This window comes from Lineus longissimus, chromosome 11 (genome assembly GCF_910592395.1).
Source record: "Lineus longissimus chromosome 11, tnLinLong1.2, whole genome shotgun sequence".
Taxonomy (NCBI): Eukaryota; Metazoa; Nemertea; class Pilidiophora; order Heteronemertea; family Lineidae; genus Lineus; species Lineus longissimus.
Genome location: NC_088318.1, coordinates 2,477,519 through 2,504,032, shown reverse-complemented (window position 1 = coordinate 2,504,032; position 26,514 = coordinate 2,477,519). Strand labels below are relative to the sequence as shown.

The following is a 26,514-nucleotide window of genomic DNA, read 5'->3' as shown; positions in this document are numbered from 1 at the left end:
CAGTGCATTTTCGATTCAGTCGATCTCAATCGGACACGAGTATTTGTGGTAAGCAAAAATGGCCGGATTACTTGGCGGAGCGACGAAACAGGCCCTTTTACGGGCGCCTTCCACGGTCAAAATATCGCAGGTAAGTTAAAAGGCAACATTTAGTATTGAACACATTGTCGTTCTTTTTCGTTTGATGTGAAGATCTTGACCTGGTCACTGCGACGATCTGTTTAAATCGACCATTTATGGATCGGTTATTTTGAGTGTTATCTGCTGTACATTTTTATGTACATTTCGTTATGTATTCGCATGGGTCATTTGTCCTTGTTTGGCCTTGACCCGTTCTTTGCATTTTTGCTGTATGAATTAAGAAATTGACATAAAGAGGACAGTGGGCTAAACTTTAGAATCCCCGATCGGAAATGACGTAGTTTGATCGCATTCAACTAATATGAGGAAGGCTCAGGCCTTGATAGGGAGCTCTTCGTTAATAGGGCTGGTGAGCGAGAAGACTCGGTGGGGGGGGGGGGGGGGTTATATAGTTAGCATGGCAGTTTACCGAAGAAGCAGTTGGCTAGCACACAATGTCAATGATTGATGGCGAGTAGTTGGTGGGTGGGAGAGGGGGGATATAGTTAGGATGATGCCATCATGGCAGTTGACCCAATAGACGCTGTCGCAGTATAGAAAATAAGTGGGGAGAATGTGGGAAACTAAACACAACAGGAGAAGGATAGGTATTTTTGCCCGGAGATAAGCATAATGATCCCAAGACCCAAGTGTAATTAAGATTTATATTCTAATTCAAAAAGACCAACGTCGCCTAGACATACAGTCATGCATAGACTGATGTAGCACAATGCATGAGACACCCTGTATAACGCAAATTTGAAAAAAATTCACCTCTATGCCATATAACTTCAAGATTAACACCTGATCACTTGGTCAAACTTGGTCAGATGTATTCTACAATACAAGAGACATGCTATTCAGAAATGTATTGGTTTGTGTGAGAGTAACGTACTGCCAAGTCTACAGCCGCTGGAACAGGGGTATGCATGAAATGACGTCGCGTCATTTTTGGAGGCAGGTAGGCCTGGCCTCCGCACCGGCTTGTGAGACCTGAGGGTAGCGCGTGCGTTGAGTTAAGTGCGCATGCGCTTTCTACGGAAAATTAAAATGGCCAGTGTTGTGGACGAGTGGTTTCAGGTTTCACGGTAGGATTTTGACATGGAAACGGGGAAATAGACATTGAGACCAATGTACTTTCAAGATTATTGCATTATTAATGGAACCAGACCGTCGACATATTGTCCCACCCCATTATATTGACGAAATCGTCGTCGAAACGGGCAGCCCCGGACTGATCATGTTGGTGCGCTTGAAACTACGGAAAAGTTAGCAGACGGAAAATCTTTTGCGGAATTTTGCCAGTTCAAAGCACGATTTCTTCGCGGAAAGAGAAAAATAATCTCTGGCAGCGATGCAGCTTGTTGTTTAATGCATTTCGATTCGCCCCAGGGTATCGTTACACTTTGATTCGGCCCTGTTTTGACGAAATCTTCAACCGAACAGCAACTTCTGTGCGTAAACATCGTAGCGTCCCGCTGAATTGTTTGGAAAAAGAAAATCTCTCCCCAGGTAAATTGCTGTGCATCAGCGTATACGATTCGCGTGCAAAAATGTCACCTGGGTGTGGAGGTTTTCTGGTTCCGGGTCAAGTTTTTTTCGTTGATGGTATACACACACTCTCTAACCATAAAGCTCGCTAGAGCTCCCTATAAATCCATTGAACAGTGGTGCTTGGTTAGTCAACCGATGACCTTTTTTTGGGGTGTGATCGGGGATTCTAAACTCGTTCCGGACAGTGTAAACATTACTGTACATTGAGAGGAACGAATTTACAATCCCCGTTAACGGCCCAAAAAAAGATCATTGGTTGACTTGTAAAGAAGCGCCACTATTCATTCAATGCCACAATTGATTATAGTTGAATAATGAATGCGATCAAACTTTGTCATTTCCGATCGGGGATTGTAAATTCTAACCCATTGAGATTATAAGGTTCCATCCCCGCCTCGATCGACTCTGTCTCTGATTGAACGTCATATCACGACGAACTATAGAGTCTGATGAAAAAAATTATATGATGTGAAGACAGTGATTTAGAATCAATGAGGACCAGAGTGTGACTACTGGGGAGTAACCCTGTTTTTAACATCCAGCTGCTACACATCTCGAGGGGCCCAGGACAGCCAAATACATCATGATTGACCAATTACGCTCTCAGGACATTTCAGGAAGCCACACGTTGGGTAAAATGTGACTGATGACCCTTGAGCATCTGTGACTGTGACATAGGCCTTTGTCCGGGCTACATGTATCTCTGTGCAAAGTGCAACAGCTGTAAATTTGTAAAATTATCACAAACTAGGCCCCGGGATGTGTTCTCTGCCCACCCTGGACCCTGTCTTTACCATATTAACCCATATTTTGCATCACGTTCCTGTGTGTTATGTACGTGGCCCTTACATAAAACTTGAACATCAGGTCCGGAGTCCTGCCAAAGCTAAGGGATTATCTCATAGCAAGTGTGTGACAGCTAGCTTGATCTTTTTTTCCAGCTCTTCCAAAAGAGAAAATTATAAAAACTATTTTTGAGATTCACCAATGAAATATCTGAATCTTGGTTGAATTGAAAGTTCCAAAAAATAGGTGGTGCCTTTCAGAATTTCCAGTTTGCTAGGCCAATCATATTGCCTTCTGACTGAAGACAGAGTCGCTAGGCTAATAAACCCAATTAGCACCTAAACAGTGGCGCAAGTAAAATCCTTCATTCCTGTCATGTCAGTACGGTGTATTTTAATACTCAACCAGGAAGTCATCACTGGCAGAGACTGGCATATATAAAAGAAATCTTAGATATCAGATCTTGGTATCATCAGCTGTCAAGTAAAAACTGACTGGGACATGTTAGATGTCAGTTTCGACACTGCCTGTTTGGTTGGCGATGTAAGATACAGATTAGAGCTGACGTGATGTGTACTTTTCTTATCTTGCAGGCAAATCTATCAACAGTGAGAAATCTTTCAAAAGGAAAGAAAATAGTAAGTAAACATGTATTTGTGTACATGTATAGGTGACATCAGGCGTGAACACAGACAAAAAAAGTCATAATAAAATCAAAGCTTGTACTAAGGGACAAGGATCCAAACGGATCGTTCTGCCATTGACATTGATGATAATGATGATGATGATTTACAGAGTTTGCGTTTCCCACTTGTCCACTTGCCCTGGGAAACCAAGTTATCACCAAATTACCTGATTGACAAGTTACTTGAGTAAAGAGGTTGCCGTGTGGACAAGAAGGAATTCTTCAGATTGAGTGTGCTGCTTTCAGCCCCGACTGGCAAGGCTCAAAATGTGCAAATTGTGTCATCTTTGAGCATCCTGTCCCTCTGAGTTTGCCTTGTAGTAATATAATAAAGCATACATTTCGATGTTCTCTCAATGAATGAATAACATTTTAAACCAGTGTGAAGCTGATGACTGTTTTTAAAACAGTGAAATTTAGAGAGGACATATCACGTTACTACATTCATGAATTTGCTTCCATCAGTAAAGGAATGGCAGTAAAGGTTTTACCTTGAAAAGGATGAATATACGAGGTTCTGAGTTGTACGTTGTAAACTGTTCATGTTTCAGGCTCTTGGTGCCCTTGGTGTGGCAACTGCTGGAGGTGTCGGTGTGGTGGTTTCCCTGAACCAGGCAGTGCATGCCCGTGACCTGATGCTTCATCCTCCCAGCTTCCCATGGTCACATAATGGATGGTTCAGCGCTTTAGATCATGGATCGTAAGTCTTCAACTGCTGTACTTTCTGTCAACCCTATCACGGAGACGATTAGGAGTGGAACATGGTCTATAACAGGGCTTTCGCTTGGCAAGAATTTTTGTTAGCCATGTATCCTTATAAGATTTTGAATTTCTAAAATGAAGTATGAAAGAAATTTGCAGATTTTTGTGTTGGCCATAAGAACCCTTTTTCCAGACACTGCAGGTATCAACGTTGGTAAGTGGCTAATGGAAGCCCCGAGTTGGCACCTTCTTGTTTCTGGTGCTGTTGCCTCAAGCTGCTGAGTAGGCTATGAATATTTTCTTATCAATACATAGAGGTGATTACTTTTCAAAAAGTTGTCAATATCGTGATCATGTTTTCATTTTGAACGATGTACACCTTCTCCTGCTATTCTTGTTTGCAGTATTCGTCGTGGTTTCCAAGTTTATAAACAAGTGTGTGCCGCGTGTCACAGCATGGACTACCTATGCTACAGGAATCTGGTCGGAGTGAGCCACTCTGAGGATGAGGCCAAGGCTGAAGCTGAGGAGGTAAACTTTGTGACCTTTAATTCAATTGACTCTTGACGTCTATCATTAAAATGGGATATGTCAGATTTTGAATGGTAGAGATTTCAAGGCAATGTCAAATTTTCCTGTGTTCCTCATATAATCAATCATATAAATTTCACGTCCTCTTATTCTAGGTCTTGGTAATGGACGGCCCTAATGAGGAAGGGCACATGTTTGAGCGTCCTGGCAAACTTTCGGACAAGTTCCCCAAGCCATACGCCAATGATGAGGCGGCCCGCAGTGCCAACAATGGAGCGTTGCCACCAGATCTAAGCTACATCGCCCTGGCAAGGCATGGTGGAGAGGTGAGAAAAGTTTTTTTGGTGTTCTGGTGCAATGTGCTTAAAGACTTCTATTGGTTGAACCGTTAACCTGGCTGCAAAAGTTCAGATGCGTGTTAAGTTACTCTGTTGACATCTTTAAATAATATTCAGTCAATCACTGAACTGCTTCAGGAGTAATGGTGATATGCTTCACTTGTAACATCCTAAATTGCCTCTTTCAGGACTACATCTTCTCTTTACTGACCGGGTATTGTGATCCACCAGAGGGTGTAAAGATGGCCGAAGAACAGCACTATAATCCATATTTCCCTGGTGGAGCTATTGGTATGGCCCAGGCGCTCTACAATGAGATCATTGAATATGATGATGGTAGGTTTGATTGTTCTAGTTGCATTCTTCTGATGTCATGACAAGAATGGCCTACTTTCCAAGAGTGAACTACCCCACCCCCTGGGAAATGGCTGACTGAGCCACTTGAAGATTTGTAATGGTGATTTGTGTTATCTGTTATTTGAGTGATGTGTTCGAAAGTCAAGTCATTTCATATCAATACTTTTGTCACCTGCTAATCGTACCATTCTTGTTACCTTTCCTGCAGGTACCCCTGCTACACAGAGTCAACTGGCTAAGGATGTAACCGTCTTTCTCAAATGGGCTGGTGAACCTGAACATGATGAAAGAAAAAAGTTGGGACTGAAAGTAAGTTGATATTTCCCACGGCGCAGTCAGTGGGCTACACGTCATGATGTTTGGAGTCACTCAGTCACTCAAATGACACTATTCAGAAAAAATGGCTATTGATTAACCAAGTCTAAAAGTTATACATGGTGACCATTATAAAGCGAACAATGGCTGTTTAGATGGAAGGTGTGAAAAATGACTTGTGTCGAATTTGGGCTTGGGTTGATGCCAAATTTCTATGTTAGGCTTTACTGGTGATGACACATTCTTTCCATATCAATGATTTTTCTCTTTCTTACAGGAGTCCAACCAATAACTTCACAACAACTTCATATTATAACTTCGTTGTTTAACAATGCACTTTCTATCCATTAAACTTCGACTTCACTGAATTTGCACTTTTGCCAGCTTGAGCTGGATTGCATAAACTCATCATCTCCCACAACTTATGACTTGAAGGTTCAAAGTCAATGGTCCAAATTCACAAAGGGCGTTTAAGGGTTAGACATGTACAACTTCTCTCTAATCAGTTTCAGGGCCTATTCATATTCTGTGAAGATTCACATGAAGGGCCAGAATCTGTGTATTCAGTAGTTAAACGCTGTTTTAAATAGGTCTGCGTCACTGGTGCGGGCTTTGTAAAACTTCTTGCAAACATATTCTACATGCACTTGCCCATTCGTCGATGAGAAACACATCAACATCCCAACTTTATGTTTGCCAACAATGCCATGGGTTAGTGCAGAGCATGCAGTGTAAATTATCAATTTTGTCCCATTTAGTTAAAGAAAGTGCTTGCCTTGCTCAATTATGGAAGTTTATTAATTTTGCATGTAACTCTTTGGGATTTGAATATTTCCTTCTGAAGCGCTTTGAACATCTCAGCGCTATATAAACTCTCATAATTCTTATTTTTATCAAGCAGGTTTTTTAACTCTGATTCTTTTCCTCTTCAGTGTCTGATGTTCTTCCCCATTCTATGCGCCTTGACCTACTACATGAAGCGCCACAAGTGGTCAACTCTCAAAACAAGGAAGCTCGCTTACCGGCCGCGATAACTTGAATAACATGATAGGAAATTATAGGACAATTTGCCTGCAGAGTGGACTTCTGTGACCTGAACTTCTCTGGAGTGGACAGTTAACACCTCATCCAGAATAGCAATTAAGTTATTATCCCTCAGACCAGCAGTGTATTAGTTGCAGCATTCATCTTCCTATAACTGCAGATATGCTTCAAGTACTACTGTCCGCCTTCAGTTGATTTCAGTGCACCAGTTGTATGATGCCTCTAATATACTGCTGCGGAGAATAGGGTGAATTTTCGATACAATGGTTAAGGAAGACACTGTTCAATGCTTCATGGAAATGTGTGGTCTTTTCATGGTCATCTTGAGTTCCTTAAACACTTTTTATATGGGATTGATTCCCAGGCAGCCTTGAAAACTGGAAAAATATTGGACACATGAACTTGTTGTGAATTATCGATACTGGTCTGTCTGCACAATAACATTATGAGTGTTTTATTATCAATTGATCCATTTGAGTTAGGGCACATATTGCACTGCATTACCTCATGGTTAGGTTATATAATGTTTAGGTCTGGATAACTAGTTTTTTGATTATGGCAGTTGTTTCACATCAGATAACCTGTTCTGGTCAACTGGAGTCCAATTACCAACAAATGTGCCAAGTCCTGATGTGACCATCAGTTGTGACTGATTCAAATTAGTTACCAGTTCTGGGCCACAATAGATTGGGCTGGATTTTTTGAGGATTATTAAAAGAGTCAATAGCTCTCTTTCAGTTACTTTTGCCCCTCAACTTCACCAGTCATAATGATTCCGGCGATTTTGTAGTTGCCTGTTGCCGGTATACTAATTTGAATCGTCACTGTAAAGACTTGTGTTGTGACTTGGACTTCGTTGATAAAAATATCTTTTTATAATGTTATAGCATTTGTGCACACTGATACTACGGACCTGTATATACACAGGGTTGGCAACATGGCTCCCAGCTATTGTTTCCAGTGTCCAACGACAATTATTGTGGATTTGTAGCAGATTTTGAGGAAATGTCCCAAACGAGAAATCTTGCTCAGGTCTCGTGGTCAAACTAGTGAGCTAATAGGAAGCCTAATGACGCTGATTGTGACATCATCACCTCGAGTCGCTGATCCTGTGTATATGGGTCCTTGCTATTACTGTATAGTTGCAATGGTGTACCTCGTATTCACTAACTTTGTTTCATAAATATTTAGAAACGGTCCCTTGTTGGTTTCAGTCAGATACCCTTTGCTCACCCTGTAAAGGCCTCAGGTTGCGGCCAGACGCTCGTACATGAGAAATAAAGATTGTGCACAGCCATAGTGGCACAATTGTGAACTAAGTCATGGCCATCAAGAAATCGGCTCTCTTGACCATAATTTGTGTGTTAGATTCGTAGTGCTGAGTCACTCAATGTACAGTTAAATATCAATAAAATTCTTTTGGATTGTAATTCTTTTTGTTCATTATATGGTGACGACTCAACTGTACCTCCTCTTTGATCTCTGGCCTAGAAGAGTTCAGATGCAAAAGGGCAGCAAATTTCTCATGTGGAATGCACAATGAAGGGGGCTGACCCTGGAGCCTGGGTGTCGACAAGGTGGGGTTGTCATTAGGAGAAACTTCCGATATGTGTATCATATCACTTCAGTAAGAAGCTGCACCTCCCAAGTGCAGTATCAATTGGGCAGTTCCAGTTGGGAGTTCGATGAGGAGTACAGATTCTTTGCTGAGTGCCATGTGTCCAGGGTTAACAGAGCAGTCTCTCAAAAGGGCAATTCCAGTTGGTTGCTCAAACTGCAGTGCAGCCTCTGCTGAATGCCAAGTGCCAGGGTCAACCAGGCAATCTTGTCGGGAACCCAATCTGGAGGCAGTATGAGGACTGATCGTCAGTCCTGTAGGTAAGGTTTCACATGTATGATTGTCTTTTATGGGATGTGATTATCCTCGACTGTCTACCAAGTGTTGGATCATTGCTATGCTCATGGCAATCATACATTTTGTATGAGAACAACTCACTGCAGACAAACAGGCCTGCATTGACCAATATATAAGCAGGCCTTATAACGTGTAACACCACTTGTGGTAGGTTGAAACAACAATGAAGACCGCATTTTAAAAACAAATAGATGTACTTTTATTCACTAATTCAAGTACTGCACATTATAGAATGATGTAACAACACACAATACTTCTTGACAATAATGGACAAATGATCTATCAAAACAATAGTCAAGCATTGTTCAGTAATCCACAGACAAAAGGACACCCGGACTACAATGGAACTGAGAAGGGTCACATGTACTTCAACAGACTAAGTCTCCAAACTTTATATCAATGAAATCAGGAACATTCTCTTGGTTGTTCACATCGAGTCCAGCCTTTGTCAACATCTATTTGTCCTACCAAATTGATGTACTTTCTTCTACCAGATCCAGTGGGTGCAATGGCTGGGAAAGCTAAACAATGTTCATGAAAATCATGTACTTGAACATCTGTGATAACTTTTTCAGGATACCCTTTCAGAATTTTTTTGCACCCGGTAGCAAAAATACAGTCATCGCCATTCATCCGAATCGTGCTTTTGAAGGCTAAGTGGGTGTGCACATCTTTATTGACTATTTACACTCATATGTATAATAACAAGTCCTATCACAATCCTAGAGATCATAGATCACTCATGCAGCCAAAGCCAGGTCCCTTTGGTGGCTCGGTTAAACTTGTTAGCCCTCCCGTTGGCTCGCACGCAAATCTCTCAGTCCTGAAAAGCAGACAAACAATTGCATTGAATAAAGTTCAGATTGATAATAAACGACATTGGTACTTTAAGTGATTCTCTGGATGTGATTTGTGTTGAAAAGGTGTCGATGCCTAAAAGACAGCATGTCTCTCCCAGGTGAAAAGTTGTCTAATCAAGTGTGCTCAGGGAGGCCAAAATGCAGATCAAAACCTGAGGCACCAGCCCAGGGTTTTGGACGTAATTTACGATCTTCACAAGCAGTCTTGATTGAGGAAAACATAAGATTGTCCTTCCTGGAAATACCTTCTAAACATTACGTTGTCCTAAAAACTGAAATATCGTCTTACCTCGGCCCAGCTTTTGGTGTTTTCCCTGCTTTGATATCATCCAGTATCTCCTTCATATCCCCAGGGGTTAAGTCTTCCTGAAAAAACATAGGGTAGCATGATTCACATTGTAGGATAAGGTGAATTGACAATCAACATTAAACTAGGCTGTCTCCCCCTCCGAAGGATGAAGATATCCAAGCGCCAAACAGAAATTGGTTCTAGTCTCATTGTGCAAATTTGGTCAATTCCTAATTCGATTCAACTCCTGATTTCTATGACAAAGCCAGCTTCATCCCTGCCCTCCATGACAAGCCGAATTTTCCCCCAAGTTCGTTTTAACAGAATTCATGATTCACAAATATGGACATTTTGTCATGTGAACTTACATAATAGTTGTCATTGATCTGTACCATTGGAGCATTGACACAAGCTCCGAGACATTCAACCTCCGTCAGTGTGAACATCTTATCCCCTGACGTCTGACCAGGTTTGATACCTGAAAATGTACATTGAAACTGCTTTAAGAAACAAGGATTCAAAACAGGCAGTGATGCTTGTGCAATAACAGACATCCTAAAGGAAGCGACGATGTATTTTTTTCATTTACAAACTGCCTAAATGATTTCAATTAAAACTAATTAAGCTTACCTAGTTCGTCTTCAATGGTTTTCAAGATGACATCACTGCCCATACCACCAAGCATACATGGTGTTGTAGTACAGATCTGAACATGGTATTTGCCAACAGGATTCCTAGAAAAAGAGTTACCACATTACTGAGTGTAAGTCAGATTACAGCACAGGGTCATCTAATAAAATCCCAACAGTATTGTAGAATGTATGCAAGTCCTCTGCAATCATTGGGTTTGAAAAGTTACAATCAGAGCATTTCGACCGGGACCCATACCCCAACATGGGTTGAGTAAGGCAAGTTAGACAGATATACCTTCCTTTGTCTCATTCTGACAGCGGGGATCGAACCACAGACCTCTGGACCGCTAGTTGAGAGTCCGAGCCACTTCACCCCAGCGGCTTCTTACAACAATGGACTTCATTACTTACCTGTTGAACATGGTGTAAAACGTGGCAACCTCATACACTCGCATCCTAGGCATCTTGAGGAGATCAGCAACATAGTGCATGGCGGTCAGGGGTAACCAACCTGCAGATATTGAAATGATAGAGAGGTTCAAATTTTGATCTGTGAACGAGAATGTGGCGCAGCAAACGATGTTGCATTGCCCATTTGTAACGGTGTAACAGTGCATTTTTTGGTAAAGATTAGTGCCGAAAAAGGTAGGTTCAGCAATTCCAAAGGCTTCTGCAGGCAATGCTACACTGAATGGGGGCTTTTTACTGCTGGTGTAGCCTGCCAAGTTGATAGGAATTTGCAACCTTTGCCACCCAAAACTCGGACACAGACATGCATACCCTGCTCAACATAAGGAACTGCTGGGTTTTTTCAAGGAGAAAACTGAGAGTTCACATACCATCATGTTGCCTCTGAGCTAAATCTAAAACAGGGATGACTGCTGCCACTTCATAGCCCTCTGGATAGTTGGCAATGATGTCATTGGCACGCTGAAAAGAAACAATTGGTTTTGTTTTACATACTGATTTGTCTTTAGCATTCTGAACTCGAGAAAAAGTATTGCAGAGTGCGTTCCTGTGTACTTCAACTAAATAAACCAGGAATTCTTTGATGATAAATAAACTTTCATTAGTTTCAAGTTGATTATTTGATTTACATGTTACGGAGGCACCACATCAAAGAGTGATATAAAAAGTAGACTACTGGTACTGAACTCATCCACTATGGTAGATGTAGTACCCAACAATATTCATGAAGACAGATATTTTCGTTGCTTCAATTACCTTCAGATTCTCCGCTGTGAACTCAAATTTAACAGTTGGGTTATTTTCAGGAGTGTCTCTATGCTGTAAAAGTAAAAAGTAACATTATTGGAATGATAATTGTTTCAGGCTTCAAAGATTTAAGATATTGTAAAGGCCCTCATTACCTCTTTGTTACCCATTAGAAATTGCAATGCACACGATGTACATGTGCCAATGGATACTCTAAAATCAGTTCAATGTACATGTACAGTTCATTCCTACATAAAATCTTATCATTCTATCAATAAGAGAGCATTTGCAAATCCTCCTCACATTCTTAAAGTTGACTCTCTCAGTCTTATGTTGAAGTATGCTGAGCTAACATTCTTGGGGTAATGCCCTACTTACCACAGCCAGTGTGTCGCTAAGGACTGGTGCTGATCTGTGCAAGGCTCTCAGCTGTTGACCCTGGAATACATAAAATATAGATCAGATCCTTCATGTCATAGGCCTACCGGTTCTTACTTCTTGTAGAACGTACAGTTCATCGTCATCAGCATCATCTAGGGTTTCTGTCAGGATTAATGTAGAGGGTAGGATCAAGCAGGTAGGTTGGGTCACGGGGGGGGGGGGGGGGGGGTGGCACGGTTGGGTCACAATCACGCCTTTAAACCAAACTCCAGTCCTGATAAGCTGTGATTTGCAGGTGCAGCATGCATACGTTGACAGTCATGCTTTCAACCACTGATGCAACATTGCAAGTGACTAATGGCGATTGACGTGGCCGATGGATGATCAATCAGATCATCGTCATCATGATGCTGGAGCTGGAGCAGACTCAGCTGGTCTCCGAACCCACTCCCAGTCACTGTGGAGTTAGTCTTGACAGTGCAAAAGAGTCCATAAGTATTGAATTTGTTAGAATAGTGATTAATCTTACTGCAGACACTATGCATCTTTTTGCAAAAGTAGTCAACATTGTTGAAAGAAACGTTTTTATGCAAGAAAATGGTCAAAATCAAGGGCAAATTTTGTTTTTCAATATCCGGGCTTTTTAACTTTGGTCCCGCAGTTGACTTCCTGTTTCAAAATAGGTGAATTTAAGCTTATTGACCATTGGTCATAATTTTGATATTTTGGACAAGAAACGATTGAAAAATGTGATTTAATAAAACTTCACAATCATGACAATAAGCGTATTTTTATGTAATAACATGACGGTGTTCTCGAAGAAGTCGAACAGGCGAGAACGCGTTTGGGAATCGTTCCTGTTCCCAAGGTCTCGTTAGGGAGTTTTTCCCGAATGTACGCAATGATGACGTGCCCGTTAACAGGACGTAACATCTATCATAAAATGCGTTTCCAAGGAGTAAATGCGACGCTTATAACTTATTTAAAGAAACAAAATGCCCGATTTAACATCCTGCAGAATCAGGGGAATCAGGCGTTTCCAGTGATATACGACACAAATGGGTTGTCCTCATGCAATCACTTTGGAAACGCATTTTAAAATAGATGTTACGTCCTGTTAATGGAGCACGTCATCATCGCGTACATTCGGGAAAAACTCCCTAACGAGACCTGAAATGTTGCCAGGGTGGTCACGTGGTCGATGTAAACAACATGGCGGTTCCATGGTTCTACAACTTTTTGTAGCTCCAACTTCTCTCAGAAAACTGCTTTGGTAGGTCTTGTCAATCATCAATTCTGCATATTTTGTAAACCAAAAAGAAGCTAACTGATTCACAGGTCTGTATACGCTAAAAGTTTTCCTCAAATTTGGGATTTTCGCTCATCAAAACATTATTTTTCGGTGAGCAGCAGGCCCAGGGGAATCATTTAGCTTTATCTGCTATGTATAAATAATGTAGGCCTACAGCTAGGCTACATGACAGTATCACTATCAGTGGGCAGTGACATCTCATTCATTGGCATTGCAGTTGGCATTTGCAATGCACTGACTCTGACACACTCTAATTTTGTTGCATCTTTTACTCACGTTAGCCTACAGCCTAGCCTAGGCTAACAGTAACACATTCACTGACTGATAGTGATCAGTAGACACTAGAGTATGCCATCCATCATGATCATGGATGATCATGCCAGGATTGCCACTGACACACACAGTACGGTGTGGCCTGTGTAGTATTATTGAAGGTTGAGCCTTTGTTATGACATGTACCCAATTGGCTTACCGACTTTCAAATGTGGTCTATTAGGCCTATCATTCATAGAACATGGGAAGTTGAAGAATGGAAGGTAGGTCAGCGCCTGAAGCTGAAAAATTTACATTCTAAAAATTATTTTACCTTAATTATATTTACTCATTTTGAATTTTCAGAGTTATGTGACACCCAAGATCAAACCATGCTAGAGAAGCCTGACAGTTGTGCGGTTGGCTTGCCATAAATTGTTTAATGTGAGGATATCTTTGGACTTGGAGTGCTAAAATTCAAAATGAAAGGAAGACCGCCACCCCATTTCCTTCGCCCAAGAGCATACTCATACTCGAAGGATAAAGCTTTCAAAATTAAAGTGAAACTACACACGGATGAAGTGTTTCATGTGAACAATGTTTCCTCGGATATGAAAATCAGTGAACTTAAGGGTCAGGTGGAGTTTGCTTGTGGAATACCTTATCACCTTCAGAAACTTCATTACCTTGATGATGGTAAGTAAAAAAGAAATTTCTTGCAAAGTTTTTACTTCCTTGTTTCCAGAAACCATGATGATCCTAGACAACAATTCCCCACACGAGTCCATCTGGTAACATAGCAGGGTGGACATCATATCAATGCATCAAATTTTGATGTCAATTTTCCTCTACTAAATGGCTTGCAGTTGGCCTTTAAGATTTTTGTATGATCAGAAAAATAACTGTAAAATGATTTACACTTCACACTAGGTGACCTGCTTGACTTGACGGATATTCGCCACAATGATATTGTTCCTGGTGCTACTCTTCACTTGGAGGTGTGGTACATGTGGAAGACCCTTGTTGATGCTGTCGCTGCCAATGATGTCGACTGGGTAAGCCACGCCCTTCTTAGACTACGTAACTAAATAAATTTGTTCCCGCTGATTTCAAACTGCACTTGTGGCCTTATAAGGTCATGACTTGATGCAATGTTTGGCATCATCAAAGGTCGTGGCGACTTCATGACACACTGCACTGCAAAATGGTCCATCGTAGAGACATGGTAACTGTTGTGTTACTGTTCATGTGTTTTTAAAGATTTGGTTGGCGCAAGTATATTCGTTGCAGAAAGAACTGAAAGAAGTTCTTAAATGTTAAACAAGCACAATTTCTCAGAGAGTCTGTACTGTAGTTTGGACCAATTATGCCTTGGTCAATTGGGGCATCACTTTTAAAATCAATATTGTTTCATAGTCATTTCCAATACATGCAATGAATAAACATACTCAGTGGAGAAACTCGAATTGAAACTTTTAAAATCATTTCCAGGTTTTCAAGCTTGGTGTTACCCAGGACACCGATTATCGAACTCCAAATCTGGATTACATGACGATGAGGTCGAGGCAGGTGTGGTTGGCCGAGAGGGCATTTATTGCACTCTACATGGCTGCACATCGAGGAAATATGAAAATGGTAGAAAAGCTGGTTACTGCAGGTAAGAGTAGACCGTTCATGATGGGTAGAAGCAGAATTTTGGTAAATCCCAGTTGAATGCGCAGCGAGGTGTCTTGCAACAATCTAGGTTTACTCTTCATCTGGAATCAAAGTGTGCATGGCCAAGTGTGCATGGTGGCCATTTAAGATCAGATGAATTTTATCATCGCCTTTGTTCAATCTCAGTTACTGCTCATGCTACTTTACTCCTCTCCATATTTTAGGTGCTGATGTGAATGCCAAAACACCGATGGGGCGGACAGCGTTACACGTGGCTGCTGCCAGGGGCAATGGCAAGATCATTGATCTGTTGCTAGAAAAGGGTGAGTGGATGCGTCGATTTTTTGAGCGGTTAGTGTCACTCAAAGACAACGCTTCAAGCACTGAGCCTCCAATTCTAAATAACCACACTTTTAAATGTGATCAAATATGTCATGCACAACTTACAGGTCAAAATGTATTTTCACACCAATCATACTTTTAAGCGGTTCCTTTTAAATCACCATACCCAAACTGTGATATTTTATACAAATATCTACTTCTGGTTTGAAATTCTTAGGTTATCTGCATAGGCCTACAGTACAGTTGTCTGAGCGTAACGTGTCTTTGGTCAAGTCTTTAAATTATTGAATAATAATTTTTTCAAGTGATGTTCATCCAAGTGCAAAACAACGTAAGAAGAATCATTTTCCTGTTGATCCTTAAGATAAAGCTCTTAAGTGATTCCCATAGAATGAGGACATATTTAGTGAAACCGCCTTCAGCGATATTCTAATACTTAGCGAAGCGCGACGATCTTTTTATATGTCATATGGCACTGGCATAATACATAAATATTTTAAAGTATGATTTGAGAACAGTCTTTGTGCTCTTGATTGATTAAGATGTCATTCACAATTGAGTGTGAGAAGCTTATCAGCAGGTTTCAATAAAAGAGTTTATAGTTAATTGTGATGGATATTGGTCTATACAAATTGTTGTGTTGTGCCTGGGGTGACTCTGAATGTTTGTGATAGAACTAGCATTAATCTTTAATGGGAAGTCCTTGTATCATAATGAGAATTTATTCCACAGTTATGGAAACTTTTAGTTTGGTAAACGGCGTGTGGATTGAATGAAGCTAAAGAGTTCTTTGTACATGTATGACACCTGTCCTTAAGAAATCTTGTCAGGGTTGCTGTCTATACAGGAACCCTTAACTGTCTTGATAGGCTTACCTACACTTGGAAAACCCTTCAACTCTAAAACTCATTGCCCAGAAATAGTGACAAACTTGTATATTTTCTTGACTTTGTCAGGTGCTAACATCAATGAGACTGACAATGACGGGAACACAGCTCTTAACATTGCCAGCAAAATGGGCCACAAGGACTGTGAGCGCCATCTTTTCCTCTTCCAATGGCAACAACGTGCCGCTAGTCTTAAACCAGAATTCCAGAACCTTCCTCGCATGGCCCATCAATACAGCGACTCGAAATTCCCCGTCTGGTTGGATGGAAAGCAAACTCAGATTTACTACACGCAAATACTGCCACCTGGTGAATTCGAAGGTACTGTTTTCCACTCTCCAAAGAGGCGTCATCGGCCGTCGTCTGCGCCGTTGGAGAGAAAGAAGGGGAAGGGAGTACGTAAGAAGAAAGTTTTGGCAGAGAACGTCCAAGTCGAGCTTGGGAAGGAGACGTTAATGGCAGTGAAGAAGGAGGACGAGAAGGCCAACCAACATAAACATTATCTGGCATCGCTGCTCACAAAAACACCAAGTAAGTATCGGTCAGTCATATAAAATGTTCTTTATGTCTAGCTTGCACTCGCTGACTCACTCCTGCAACTGGACAATATTGTGCCAAAATGACGCCGATTTCATAATTTTCCACCCTTGGATTCTGCTACCATCAGCAGACAGCTACGAGGGACTTCATTTCTACTGGTGGCAAGACTGTGCTGGCTGTGCAAAACAATTAAATTAGACGGCAGCAGTTTCAATAGAGTTTTACGCTGGTGACACCTAATCCACAGAGTGCCTGAAGTCTCTCGTTGCAGGGATAACACCTGGTGGAAAATTATAGCAACTTATGTCAGCGAATGGACAAGAAGTAGACCGTTTATGTTTCATTTTCTTCAGACAAAAAGTCACGGGCAACAACAGCCACTGCAACGTTAGACGATCTTGAGGAGGAGCCGCCTCTCAGTGCTGATCCGGCCACTCGGCGATTGATGGCGTCTAACAAGGTGTTACGGATGAAACAGGTCCCTGATGATACGGAGCTTTATGGTTTAGTCGATATCGATGATCCAACTGCCAAGGAACAGCTTCGGGCGAGCAGATTTGGTAGACAAAAAGCTTATAATATGTAAGTGGCCTAAATCCTCTTTGTTTTCTCTTGGGAAAGTTGTACGTGTGGTGGCAGGGATATGATGATCATGAAAGATTGTAACCACGAATTACGTCATGTCTCTGTGTCCTCATGCAAGTGACTTATATCTCTCCTTAGTCATCGCTCCTCTATGAATCTGTCCAGGTACACCAATGGCACCAGACTTACCCAGCATTCTAACCGCGGTAGTGGTACTTTCATTCAGGCTGTTTCTTCAGTACGTACTCACGCATACATTTGAATACTAAATGAATGATTGTTTGTATCTAGGAGTATCCAACTTCAAGCCATCTGTCACAGAGCTCTTTCTTCCTTTCTTATTGTAGGATCTATGGCTATAAACGTAAATCTACTCCCAAGTCTTTTGATGACTGGTTGGTCCAGAAAAAAGATCGAGAAGCGAGGATTGCTGAGATTAAGAAGGCGGAGCATGATGAGAAAAAACAAAATGAGGACGATAAGTAAGTGATGTCATGTGAAGAGAAATGATAACATGACTTTGTAGTACTCCTGGGTGCTTCAAACCCTCCAACCCTCTTTAACACCTTCAGCGCCGAACTACGTAGATCTACGTGGCCCTAATTCCCCCTCTTTGAGCTGGTTATCGGAGTCTAAATGACTTCATGAAAGAACTACGCCATCGCCATCTTCAGTTCAGAACTTTAAATGACTTCATGAATTACGAATTACGAATTTTATTGCACTCAAACCACATATTGCGGTACATTGAGGATATACATTGTTTACATGATGATGAGCAGGTTAAAAACATACAAAAATATAGAACTGCGCCATCGCCATCTTCAGGGCAAGACAGGAACTGAAAATACCTTTTCTGGTTCCTACCTTGCCCTTAAGATGGCGATGGTGTAGTTCTTTCATTAAGTTCATCAAAACGCCACAATGGCAAAACCATTAGAAACTGGGGCGCCACCGGCCGGTCTCGATATTTAGCATATCGCTATGAACAAACCCGTACACATCACGCGCAGCTAGTTCTTCAAAACGCCACAATTGCAAAACCATTAGAAACTGGGGCGCCACCGGGCGGTCATCGATATGAACAAACCCCTACACATCACGCACAGCTAGTTCTTCAAAACGCCACAATTGCAAAACCATTAGAAACTGGGGCGCCACCGGCCGGTCTCGATATATGCCATATCGATATGAACAAACCCGTACACATCACGCGCAGCTAGTTCATCAAAACGCCACAATGGCAAAACCATTAGAAACTGGGGCGCCACCAGCCGGTCTCGCTATTTACCATATCGATAGGAACAAACCCGTACACATCACGCGCAGCTAGTTCATCAAAACGCCACAATGGCAAAACCATTAGAAACTGGGGCGCCACCGGCCGGTCTCAATATATGTCACATCGATAGGAACAAACCCGTACACATCACGCGCAGCTAGTTCATCAAAACGCCACAATGGCAAAACCATTAGAAACTGGGGCGCCACCGGCCGTTCTCAATATATATCACATCGATAGGAACAAACCCGTACACATCACGCGCAGCTAGTTCATCAAAACGCCACAATGGCAAAACCATTAGAAACTGGGGCGCCACCGGCCGGTCTCAATATATACCACATCGATATGAACAAACCCGTACACATCACGCGCAGCTAGTTCATCAAAACGCCACAATGGCAAAACCATTAGAAACTGGGGCGCCACCGGCCGGTCTCGATATATACCATATCGATAGGAACAAACCCGTACACATCACGCGCAGCTAGTTCATCAAAACGCCACAATGGCAAAACCATTAGAAACTGGGGCGCCACCGGCCGGTCTCACTGTATAGCATATCGCTATGAACAAACCCGTACACATCACACGCAGCTAGTTCATCAAAACGCCACAATGGCAAAACCATTAGAAACTGGGGCGCCACCGGCCGGTCTCGATATCATATGTTTGCTCTAAATATTGTCTGCTAGACATCCATCTGTCAAAAGGTATGAAGTTTACTGTGGTTTTAGGGCAAGGAAACGGTCTTTTCAGTTTCTACCGTGCCCTAAAGATGGCGATGGCGTAGTTCAGAACTTTAAATGACTTCATGAGAGAACTGCGCTGTCGCCATCTTCAGGGCAAGGGAGGAACTGAAAATACTTTTTCTGGTTCCTACCTTGCCCTTAAGATGGCGATGGTGTAGTTCTTTCATTGAGGCCATGAGACTCCGATAACCAGCTCAAAGGGGGTTGGAGGGATTTGGGCCACGTAGATCTACGTGCTTCGGCGCTGAAGGTGTTAAAGAGTTTCCTTACACCCTGGCTTGGTTTTTGTACTAGTTTCCTTTTCTTCTTTGAATTTTAGTCTTTTCAACTATTGCTGTTAAAATGTCCACCTGTCCTAGCAGTCCTGTCTATACACATATTCATTCCAATCTCGAATTGAAAATTCATTTCTGAGTTTAAAAACATTCACAATTTGTTGCTAAGATTGATTCTGATCTTGCCAACAAACTATCACAAACTCTCCTTCCCTCACATCAAAGCTTTGCTACTGTCATTCAACTATTTCATTCCAGTGAGTGTCCTGACCATCCTGATTATCTTCTCCCTCCTGTGCAACATTCACCAGAAGTATCTGTCCCTCCTGCGCAACCTAAGCCCGATCCTCCTCCTGAAAGGCTGGTATTCATTCATACCACTTGCATGAGCCTAATAGAGGCCATGCAGATGACCTCAGCACAGCAAGGCACCATTTTGGACATCAAATTCACGACATTCATCCACCTGGCACACTTTGTCATTAGCTCAATAATGGCAGTATTGAACTGTGGTGACGTCCCATCCACATTTGGGCCGCTCTGTTAGTGATGACAGTAGGGTCTCTAGGGCATGGGTTGATGTCCAAAATGGATGCATAGCATAGTCTTAATAGATAGCTGCACATGCACCAATTTCACTGCTATTTTCATTTCATACTGTGTACCGGTAATTGGTAACCATGGGCAGTATTTCAATTTTTACAGTCCTGAAGACTGAGCACTGTTACTTCAGCTGTTTGACTTGCATTGCAGTGGAAAATCTGTATATCAATCATTGATAAGATAACCATATTCATTACAGGTTAACACCTTCAGCGCCGAACCTACGTGGCCCAATCCCCTCCCCCTTTGAGCTGGTTATCGGAGTCTCATGGACTTCATGAAAGAACTACGCCATCGCCATCTTCAGGGCAAGGTAGAAACTGAAAAGACAAGAAGAGGTATTTCCAGTTCCTACCTTGCCCTGAAGATGGCGATGGCGTAGTTTCATGAAGTCATTACGTTCTGAACTACGCCATCGCCATCTTCAGGGCATGGTAGGAATTGAAAATACCGTTTGGTCTTTTCAGTTCCTATCTTGCCCTGAAGATGGCGATGGCGTAGTTCTTCCATGAAGTCCGTGAGACTTCGATAACCAGCTCAAAGAGGGGGGATTTGGGCCACGTAGATCTACGTGATCGGCGCTGAAGGTGTTAAAAGTGACATTATGCTTTATCATCAGGAATGCATCAATATTTCAGAATGCGCACAGCAATCCTGGTGTGATCATATTAACCCATCAAACTTATATTACTTCATGAATAGATGTGATCACACATTATTAAAGGTTGTCTGCTTGTTGTGGTTTTCTAAAACAGTGTCAGGTTTATGATCCAGACATCCTGATTTCAATATTCACTATAGACTACATTGCTTGAAACCTTTGACAAGTCACTTTTATTACATCATCTGCCAATCAAACGTTTACTGTTAGACAGTTGCAGAAACATCATCAACATCATACAAGTAGACAGTCTGCATACACCCATCATGGACCAATGATTATAACATAATCTTTATCTCTTCTGTTCTTTCGGCCTATAAGGCTTCGCTGGCGGTACGGCTGTGCCACATGCTTACACCATTCCAACAAGCCACCATCTTTGTTGTGGGAGGTTCTAAGGTATTACAAACGTCATTATGATGAAGTGTTGCATGCCACCACCTCGAATAGTTAGTTCTTTGATTCAACTTTGGACTTTTTTGTGAATTTTTTTCACTCGATCGTTTCATCTGAACACAACACTCTAGATCAACAGTCAAACTAGAAAACATGATTTAAATTAGTAAAAACAGTTTGCATTTTACAAATCATCGAATCATCACTTGCCACTCGTATGCCTTGTCATTGTATGTCACGCCTTAGGCTAGCGATTTCTTACTCTATTTTAAATGACATATACTCAATTTATTATTTATTTGATTGTTCTACACATGTTTACAAATATGCATGATGATCAAGAGAAAAGGTTGGTTCGTCAATGTTTTTCCAATTGTACCCTCTTAGCGCCACCACTGTGCAGTGACGTTGTTACTACATAGTACTTAAATACATTACACCACAACACAGAGTAAAACTTACAGTTTCATCTTAACTCACTTGCCAATATTGTCATTCGGTGAAACAATGCAATCACATCTACCATAGGCCCCTGAATGCTAATTAGCGGGATTATCGGGCTAAACAATGGGATTAGCTAGGAAATTGTTTAGCCCGATAATCCCGCTAATTAGCATTCAGGGGCCTATGCATCTACATGTACATATAAAACACAATAGTAACTGTATTAGAACCTGCAATAGGGACCAACCGGTCATTTGATAGCATAGACGTTCTACTTGTGTACTGAAATGGGACGTACACTTTGGAGGAACCAACAATGCAAGGTATAGCTAGGTTTTATACCAAAGAAAACATTGAAACATCCTTCTTTTGACACTTTCAAGTTTTTTTATAGATGGCCCAGGATTCTCCAAAGTTCTTTCTGTCCAGGTGAAGCACCTGAACAAAATAATTCTTTCCATTAATAGCACCCAAACAAAAAGGTAATCACCCGGACAGATTTGTGGAGTCAGTAATGGTTTTAATCTTAGAGTGCCCACACAGAGTTTGCTGTTTACCAGGACAAAACTGAATTAAAGTCTAAAATGTATCAAAGTATGGTTACAGCAGTTGTCAAAAGAAACTTAGTGTCGCGAACACCTCATCTTTGTTAGTTTTGACTGTACATGTATTTCTAAACTCTTGAGCATGTATTTCTTACAGGAAAGAAATTAAACAGCTGGAAGCTGAGAAAGTGTAAGTGATAGAACTGTTCTCAACGAATCGCCAAAGTTGCTTCAAAATGTCCCAGTATAATGTTAGATTGTTCTGTTGTCTTTGTTTCTTATCCTGCTTTTCGTTTCTTGTGTATTTGTAATTTTTATCAGTTTTGCTCCTCAGGTCCAGCAGAGTTTGTAAATGTGTGCATGCTCCCATTCATTATGTTGCCATCATTTCGTTATTTCAGCAGCGACGACGCTTTCAAAATCCCCTACATGTATCCCGACTTGGAGGAGATGTTTGTATTGCATTCAGTTGAAAGCAATCCGCTATGCACTGTCCATTTATGAGAAACCAATGAAGTTGATGGCCATTTGCCACTTCTTGAGAAGGAATTCGGGACTTCTGTTCGGAGACCCTCTTCACATTATCATGCTTGTTTTAGGGCAGATAGCATGGTTATGCTTTCGAAAGTCTTAAAACAAAAGAATCTATTCATAGCTTTTAAGAGTTCATGGAATATCAAAGTGGCTTATATTCAAAATTTCTCATTTATCTTCTTACGAAGTCGCTGACAATGAAAGTGAAATTGTTACAATTCACCACTTTGACCAAAACACTGATGAATTGACAATTTTGTTTTTTTTAAAGATCTTGCATTGATCATCGACTTGCCATTGGTTCTCCACATATCTAACCTGTTTTATCTTGAGCATGTAAACAGCCCCTATTCTTTCTCATTGCTTCGCTTGGTTGATCGCAAATCTGTGTCATTTCTGTCATGAGTCGATGTGAGCCTCTGTCTCCTGTTGGGGAAGGCTACCAGCTTTGACAGGGCTGACCTCTCTCATCTTCTGCCTCCATACACCGTTGCTGTGGCTTAAAATCAAGCAGATTTGAAAAGCATCTTACAGCTTCCAATCACATAAATCACACTGCTCCTTATACTCATTTGGCAGACTTTTAGAAACACTCACTTCAGACTTGTAAAACCTCCAGCTTTTGAAATTTGAACTCCAATAAAACTTGATGATGCTTCCTAACTATAAAAACACATTGTTGAATCTGCATGGTCACAGACACTCTTGCTCTTACCTATTTGTATGCTTTGCATGTCAATTCAGATTTGTGATTTGCTAAGTCAATTTGGCTGTCAAATTTGAAGTTTCTGTACTGTTTACTGTACATGTATAGGAAAACAAGTAGTCCCATAAAAGGCCTAATCAAAACATATCACAAATTTCTTAAAAAGTTGTAATTAAGGTGAAGTGAAGGTGATGAAGTATTTTTTATCTTCAGTTTGTGGCCTTTGCTGGAGAGATAAGCTTCCGACTATGTGGTATCCGATTTGACTGGTAGTGGGGGTCCCTAGTTGACCCTGTCATAATTTCCCAAGCTGAAAATACCTTAGTCATTCTCAGTGGCATCTTTTTCAAAGTCGTCCATTCATCTCAAGAAATTGACCTTTTCAGAAAAAGAGCGGATAGTGCCAAGAAGAAATCATACGACAATTGGATGGCTCAGAAAGAGGCTGCGGAGAAGGCGAGGGTTGCTGCAGCGACCGGACAAAAGGTACCGACTGGTGAAGACGAACAAGACGTGACAGGACGGATTCGGAATTTACTCAAATCGTACGCAGATAAGGAAATGTCGGCGTACGATATGTGGCTGATGAGAAAGGAAGTGGAAACGTTGGAGAAGGTCGCAGTGTTGGATTGAGTTCAATGGAGTATCAAAAGATACTGTGCCGATGCAGTTAAGCTGGTTCATGAGCACTTGTACAAAAGACCTATTTTACGTCCAATAGGTCTAGACTCGGCTTAAAAAACTTCTGTCGCTATTCAAAGTCTTTGTGCACTTAAGCAGTAGCTTGGAGCACATGACCCGTATGGCCAGATGATTTGACAGAAGCTGTAGGGAACCTGCTGCCATCCCATGAACGACTTTATAGGATTGAAGCAGAACTTGTTACGTATACAGAGGTCTTTCTGAATGAATTGCTTTGTATTCTGTGATGAAGTATTTTGTCATATACTGATAGTTATACTGGTACTATGAATATTGAATGTACTATCTAGTCAGAAAGTGTCAGTATCATTGGTCAAAGGATTCATAGTTATATTGATCAAACCACGCCATTTTCGGTCAGGGATTGTTAATTTGAACTTGCAGTGTTGCCATGTGTGGGATAAATTTGGCATTGTGACATTTACAGACCTTGGCCAGATGGAAGACTTAGAATGATTGAAATTCACTTCATATACTCAGCGGTACATGATACATCTATTGAAGATCTCAGTGACTGACCCTTTCCTCACTAAGGCCACTATCAGGGGTTAACACTCACTTCGCTGGTCCTGCACCTAATATTAACCCCTGATTTCTTCGGGATGAACTAAGGCTGGCCATTCTGCTAATTTTATGACAGGTTTTATTGAAAAGTGTCAAAATGTGCTTCTCCATTATTGTAAGACACGTCATAATGTCAATGTGATAATTCAAATTCTTTGATGTATAATGATTATATTTCTGTACATATGTGTTTTTGGTGTGTTGGGTGTTTTCAGGTAAGGTTGCATTTGCACAGCTGTCGATCTGGTCTTTCATCAGAGCTCAGTGCCCTCTCAGGGAATGTTTGGCCTGTACCCTGAAAAACAGATGACGGAAAGCTTCTAAATTTTACTCTGAAGCATAAATTCTGAAGTTGACATATAAATAAAGGCATTAACCAATTTGCTCTGCTATGAAACTTGTCTCTGGGTAGGATTGACTGCTGTTGTGTGTTGTGTCAGCATTCGAAGCAGCAGAGACTCGCATGATGAACTGAACAGGGAACCCAGTCCAACATTGTCAAGTGGGTCAAATCCTATTTCAAACCTTATCAAACTTCTTTAGAGGTGACATGTGTTTAACTTACATATGACGGCCTGCGCTCTGTGAGAGACCAGTATTTAGTTATGATTTGTTTGGCTTTAGTACTGGTATTGATTAGGCATTTGTTGAGCGAAAATCAAAACTATGAACTCTCTAGGAGTTCTGTCTGGTATACAGTACATTGTATCTCAATAGAAGCTGTAAATACTCATTTATTCAGGCATTCCTTATATAAAAAGTCTTTATCGTTATTATATACCAGTATATTATAAATCTAATTTCGTCCGTGATTGTGATAAGGATATTTTTATATGCTTATCTTCATCTATTCTAAGTTAATTTCATATGATTCATTTCAAAAATACATTCCAGTGCCAAGATTTTTCAAATTATCCGTCCTATGATTATTACTCCAGTGTCTATCCCACGTTCAATATGTAACAAACCATTTAAATCTAGGTCTTTTTGAAGTTTGTTCCAATGAATTGAAAAGATCAGGGAGAGTGTGCTGCCCTCTTGTGTCTGATCAGTGATCTAGTTGGCCTCTCCAACACATCTATTTTTCCGACACTTAAAATGTTCAAGTTGGTGAAGTGGGGCATTGGTTGAATAACCTAGCCACTTTACGGTGATGTTGTCAAAAAACTACTCAATCTCTTTGTGATAACAATGAAAATATGTTGAAATAAACTGTTGGATTCAAATACTTTCTTCTAGTACAGTTTGTGTTATCTAGTCAAAGAGGCATTATCACCTGACACTCACGAATTCCCGCACCTACCTGGACAAATTACGTCATGTGACCGGTCCATAAAGGTGAAGTCAATTCCGTGGGCAAGTCCAGCACGCTAACAGTAGAACCAGGGCTATTGGCAGTGTTGCCTATCTCATGGCTACCTACAATTTCCAGTACTGAGAACAAATTGAGCCCACAATGGCTGATGGGTGGATTGGACTGGATATTTTCTGGTTCCTGGGAGAAAGAATTCTGGTCATAAACTGCCCATCTGAAGTAAAGACTAACCTGTCCCCATCGACAACAATTCAACTGTCTCAATATGTGCCAGGCGACAGAAGACCTGGAATGTCTACTGTTCGGTTCCCCATACATGACACGTCACAACAAAACGAGGTGCATGTTGCTCTGAGCTTGGCAGGTTGAGACAGACTGGTCGATAATTCCACTGTGGTTGACCTTCTCTGAAATCCGGATACATCAATTCCTTTCAT

The 26,514-nt window shown here is 41.3% G+C and overlaps 3 protein-coding genes across 6 annotated transcripts; 2 read left to right on the top strand and 1 right to left on the bottom strand.

Moving 5' to 3' along the window:
* The first annotated feature begins 13 nt into the window (after positions 1 to 13).
* On the top strand, positions 14 to 7,862 carry LOC135495634 (cytochrome c1, heme protein, mitochondrial-like). The gene is made up of 8 exons (XM_064784448.1): positions 14 to 130; positions 3,054 to 3,098; positions 3,697 to 3,845; positions 4,252 to 4,378; positions 4,534 to 4,704; positions 4,905 to 5,052; positions 5,282 to 5,382; positions 6,321 to 7,862. The coding sequence occupies exons 1-8, from the start codon at positions 59 to 61 to the stop codon at positions 6,420 to 6,422; spliced, it is 915 nt and encodes a 304-aa protein (XP_064640518.1). The 5' UTR covers positions 14 to 58; the 3' UTR covers positions 6,423 to 7,862.
* A 666-nt stretch (positions 7,863 to 8,528) lies between these two features.
* Positions 8,529 to 12,385, bottom strand: LOC135495670 (NADH dehydrogenase [ubiquinone] flavoprotein 2, mitochondrial-like). Its single transcript, XM_064784507.1, has 9 exons — positions 12,254 to 12,385; positions 11,722 to 11,781; positions 11,353 to 11,415; positions 10,968 to 11,058; positions 10,540 to 10,639; positions 10,127 to 10,230; positions 9,865 to 9,974; positions 9,497 to 9,573; positions 8,529 to 9,170 (listed from the first exon to the last, which is right to left on the bottom strand). The coding sequence occupies exons 1-9, from the start codon at positions 12,290 to 12,292 to the stop codon at positions 9,077 to 9,079; spliced, it is 738 nt and encodes a 245-aa protein (XP_064640577.1). The 5' UTR covers positions 12,293 to 12,385; the 3' UTR covers positions 8,529 to 9,076.
* A 536-nt stretch (positions 12,386 to 12,921) lies between these two features.
* Positions 12,922 to 25,988, top strand: LOC135495639 (GA-binding protein subunit beta-2-like). Of its 4 annotated transcripts, none has more exons than XM_064784456.1 (10): positions 12,922 to 12,997; positions 13,655 to 13,984; positions 14,219 to 14,343; positions 14,780 to 14,945; positions 15,169 to 15,267; positions 16,243 to 16,704; positions 17,067 to 17,295; positions 17,646 to 17,780; positions 19,866 to 19,967; positions 23,883 to 25,988. In XM_064784456.1, the coding sequence occupies exons 2-10, from the start codon at positions 13,771 to 13,773 to the stop codon at positions 24,127 to 24,129; spliced, it is 1,779 nt and encodes a 592-aa protein (XP_064640526.1). In that variant the 5' UTR covers positions 12,922 to 12,997; positions 13,655 to 13,770; the 3' UTR covers positions 24,130 to 25,988. The 4 variants fall into 4 exon arrangements, with proteins under 4 accessions (XP_064640526.1, XP_064640528.1, XP_064640525.1 ...); XM_064784458.1 differs by lacking the exon at positions 19,866 to 19,967 and adding an exon at positions 22,414 to 22,446 and having other exon boundaries at positions 12,930 to 13,062; XM_064784455.1 differs by having other exon boundaries at positions 12,930 to 13,062.
* The last annotated feature ends 526 nt before the right edge of the window (positions 25,989 to 26,514 follow it).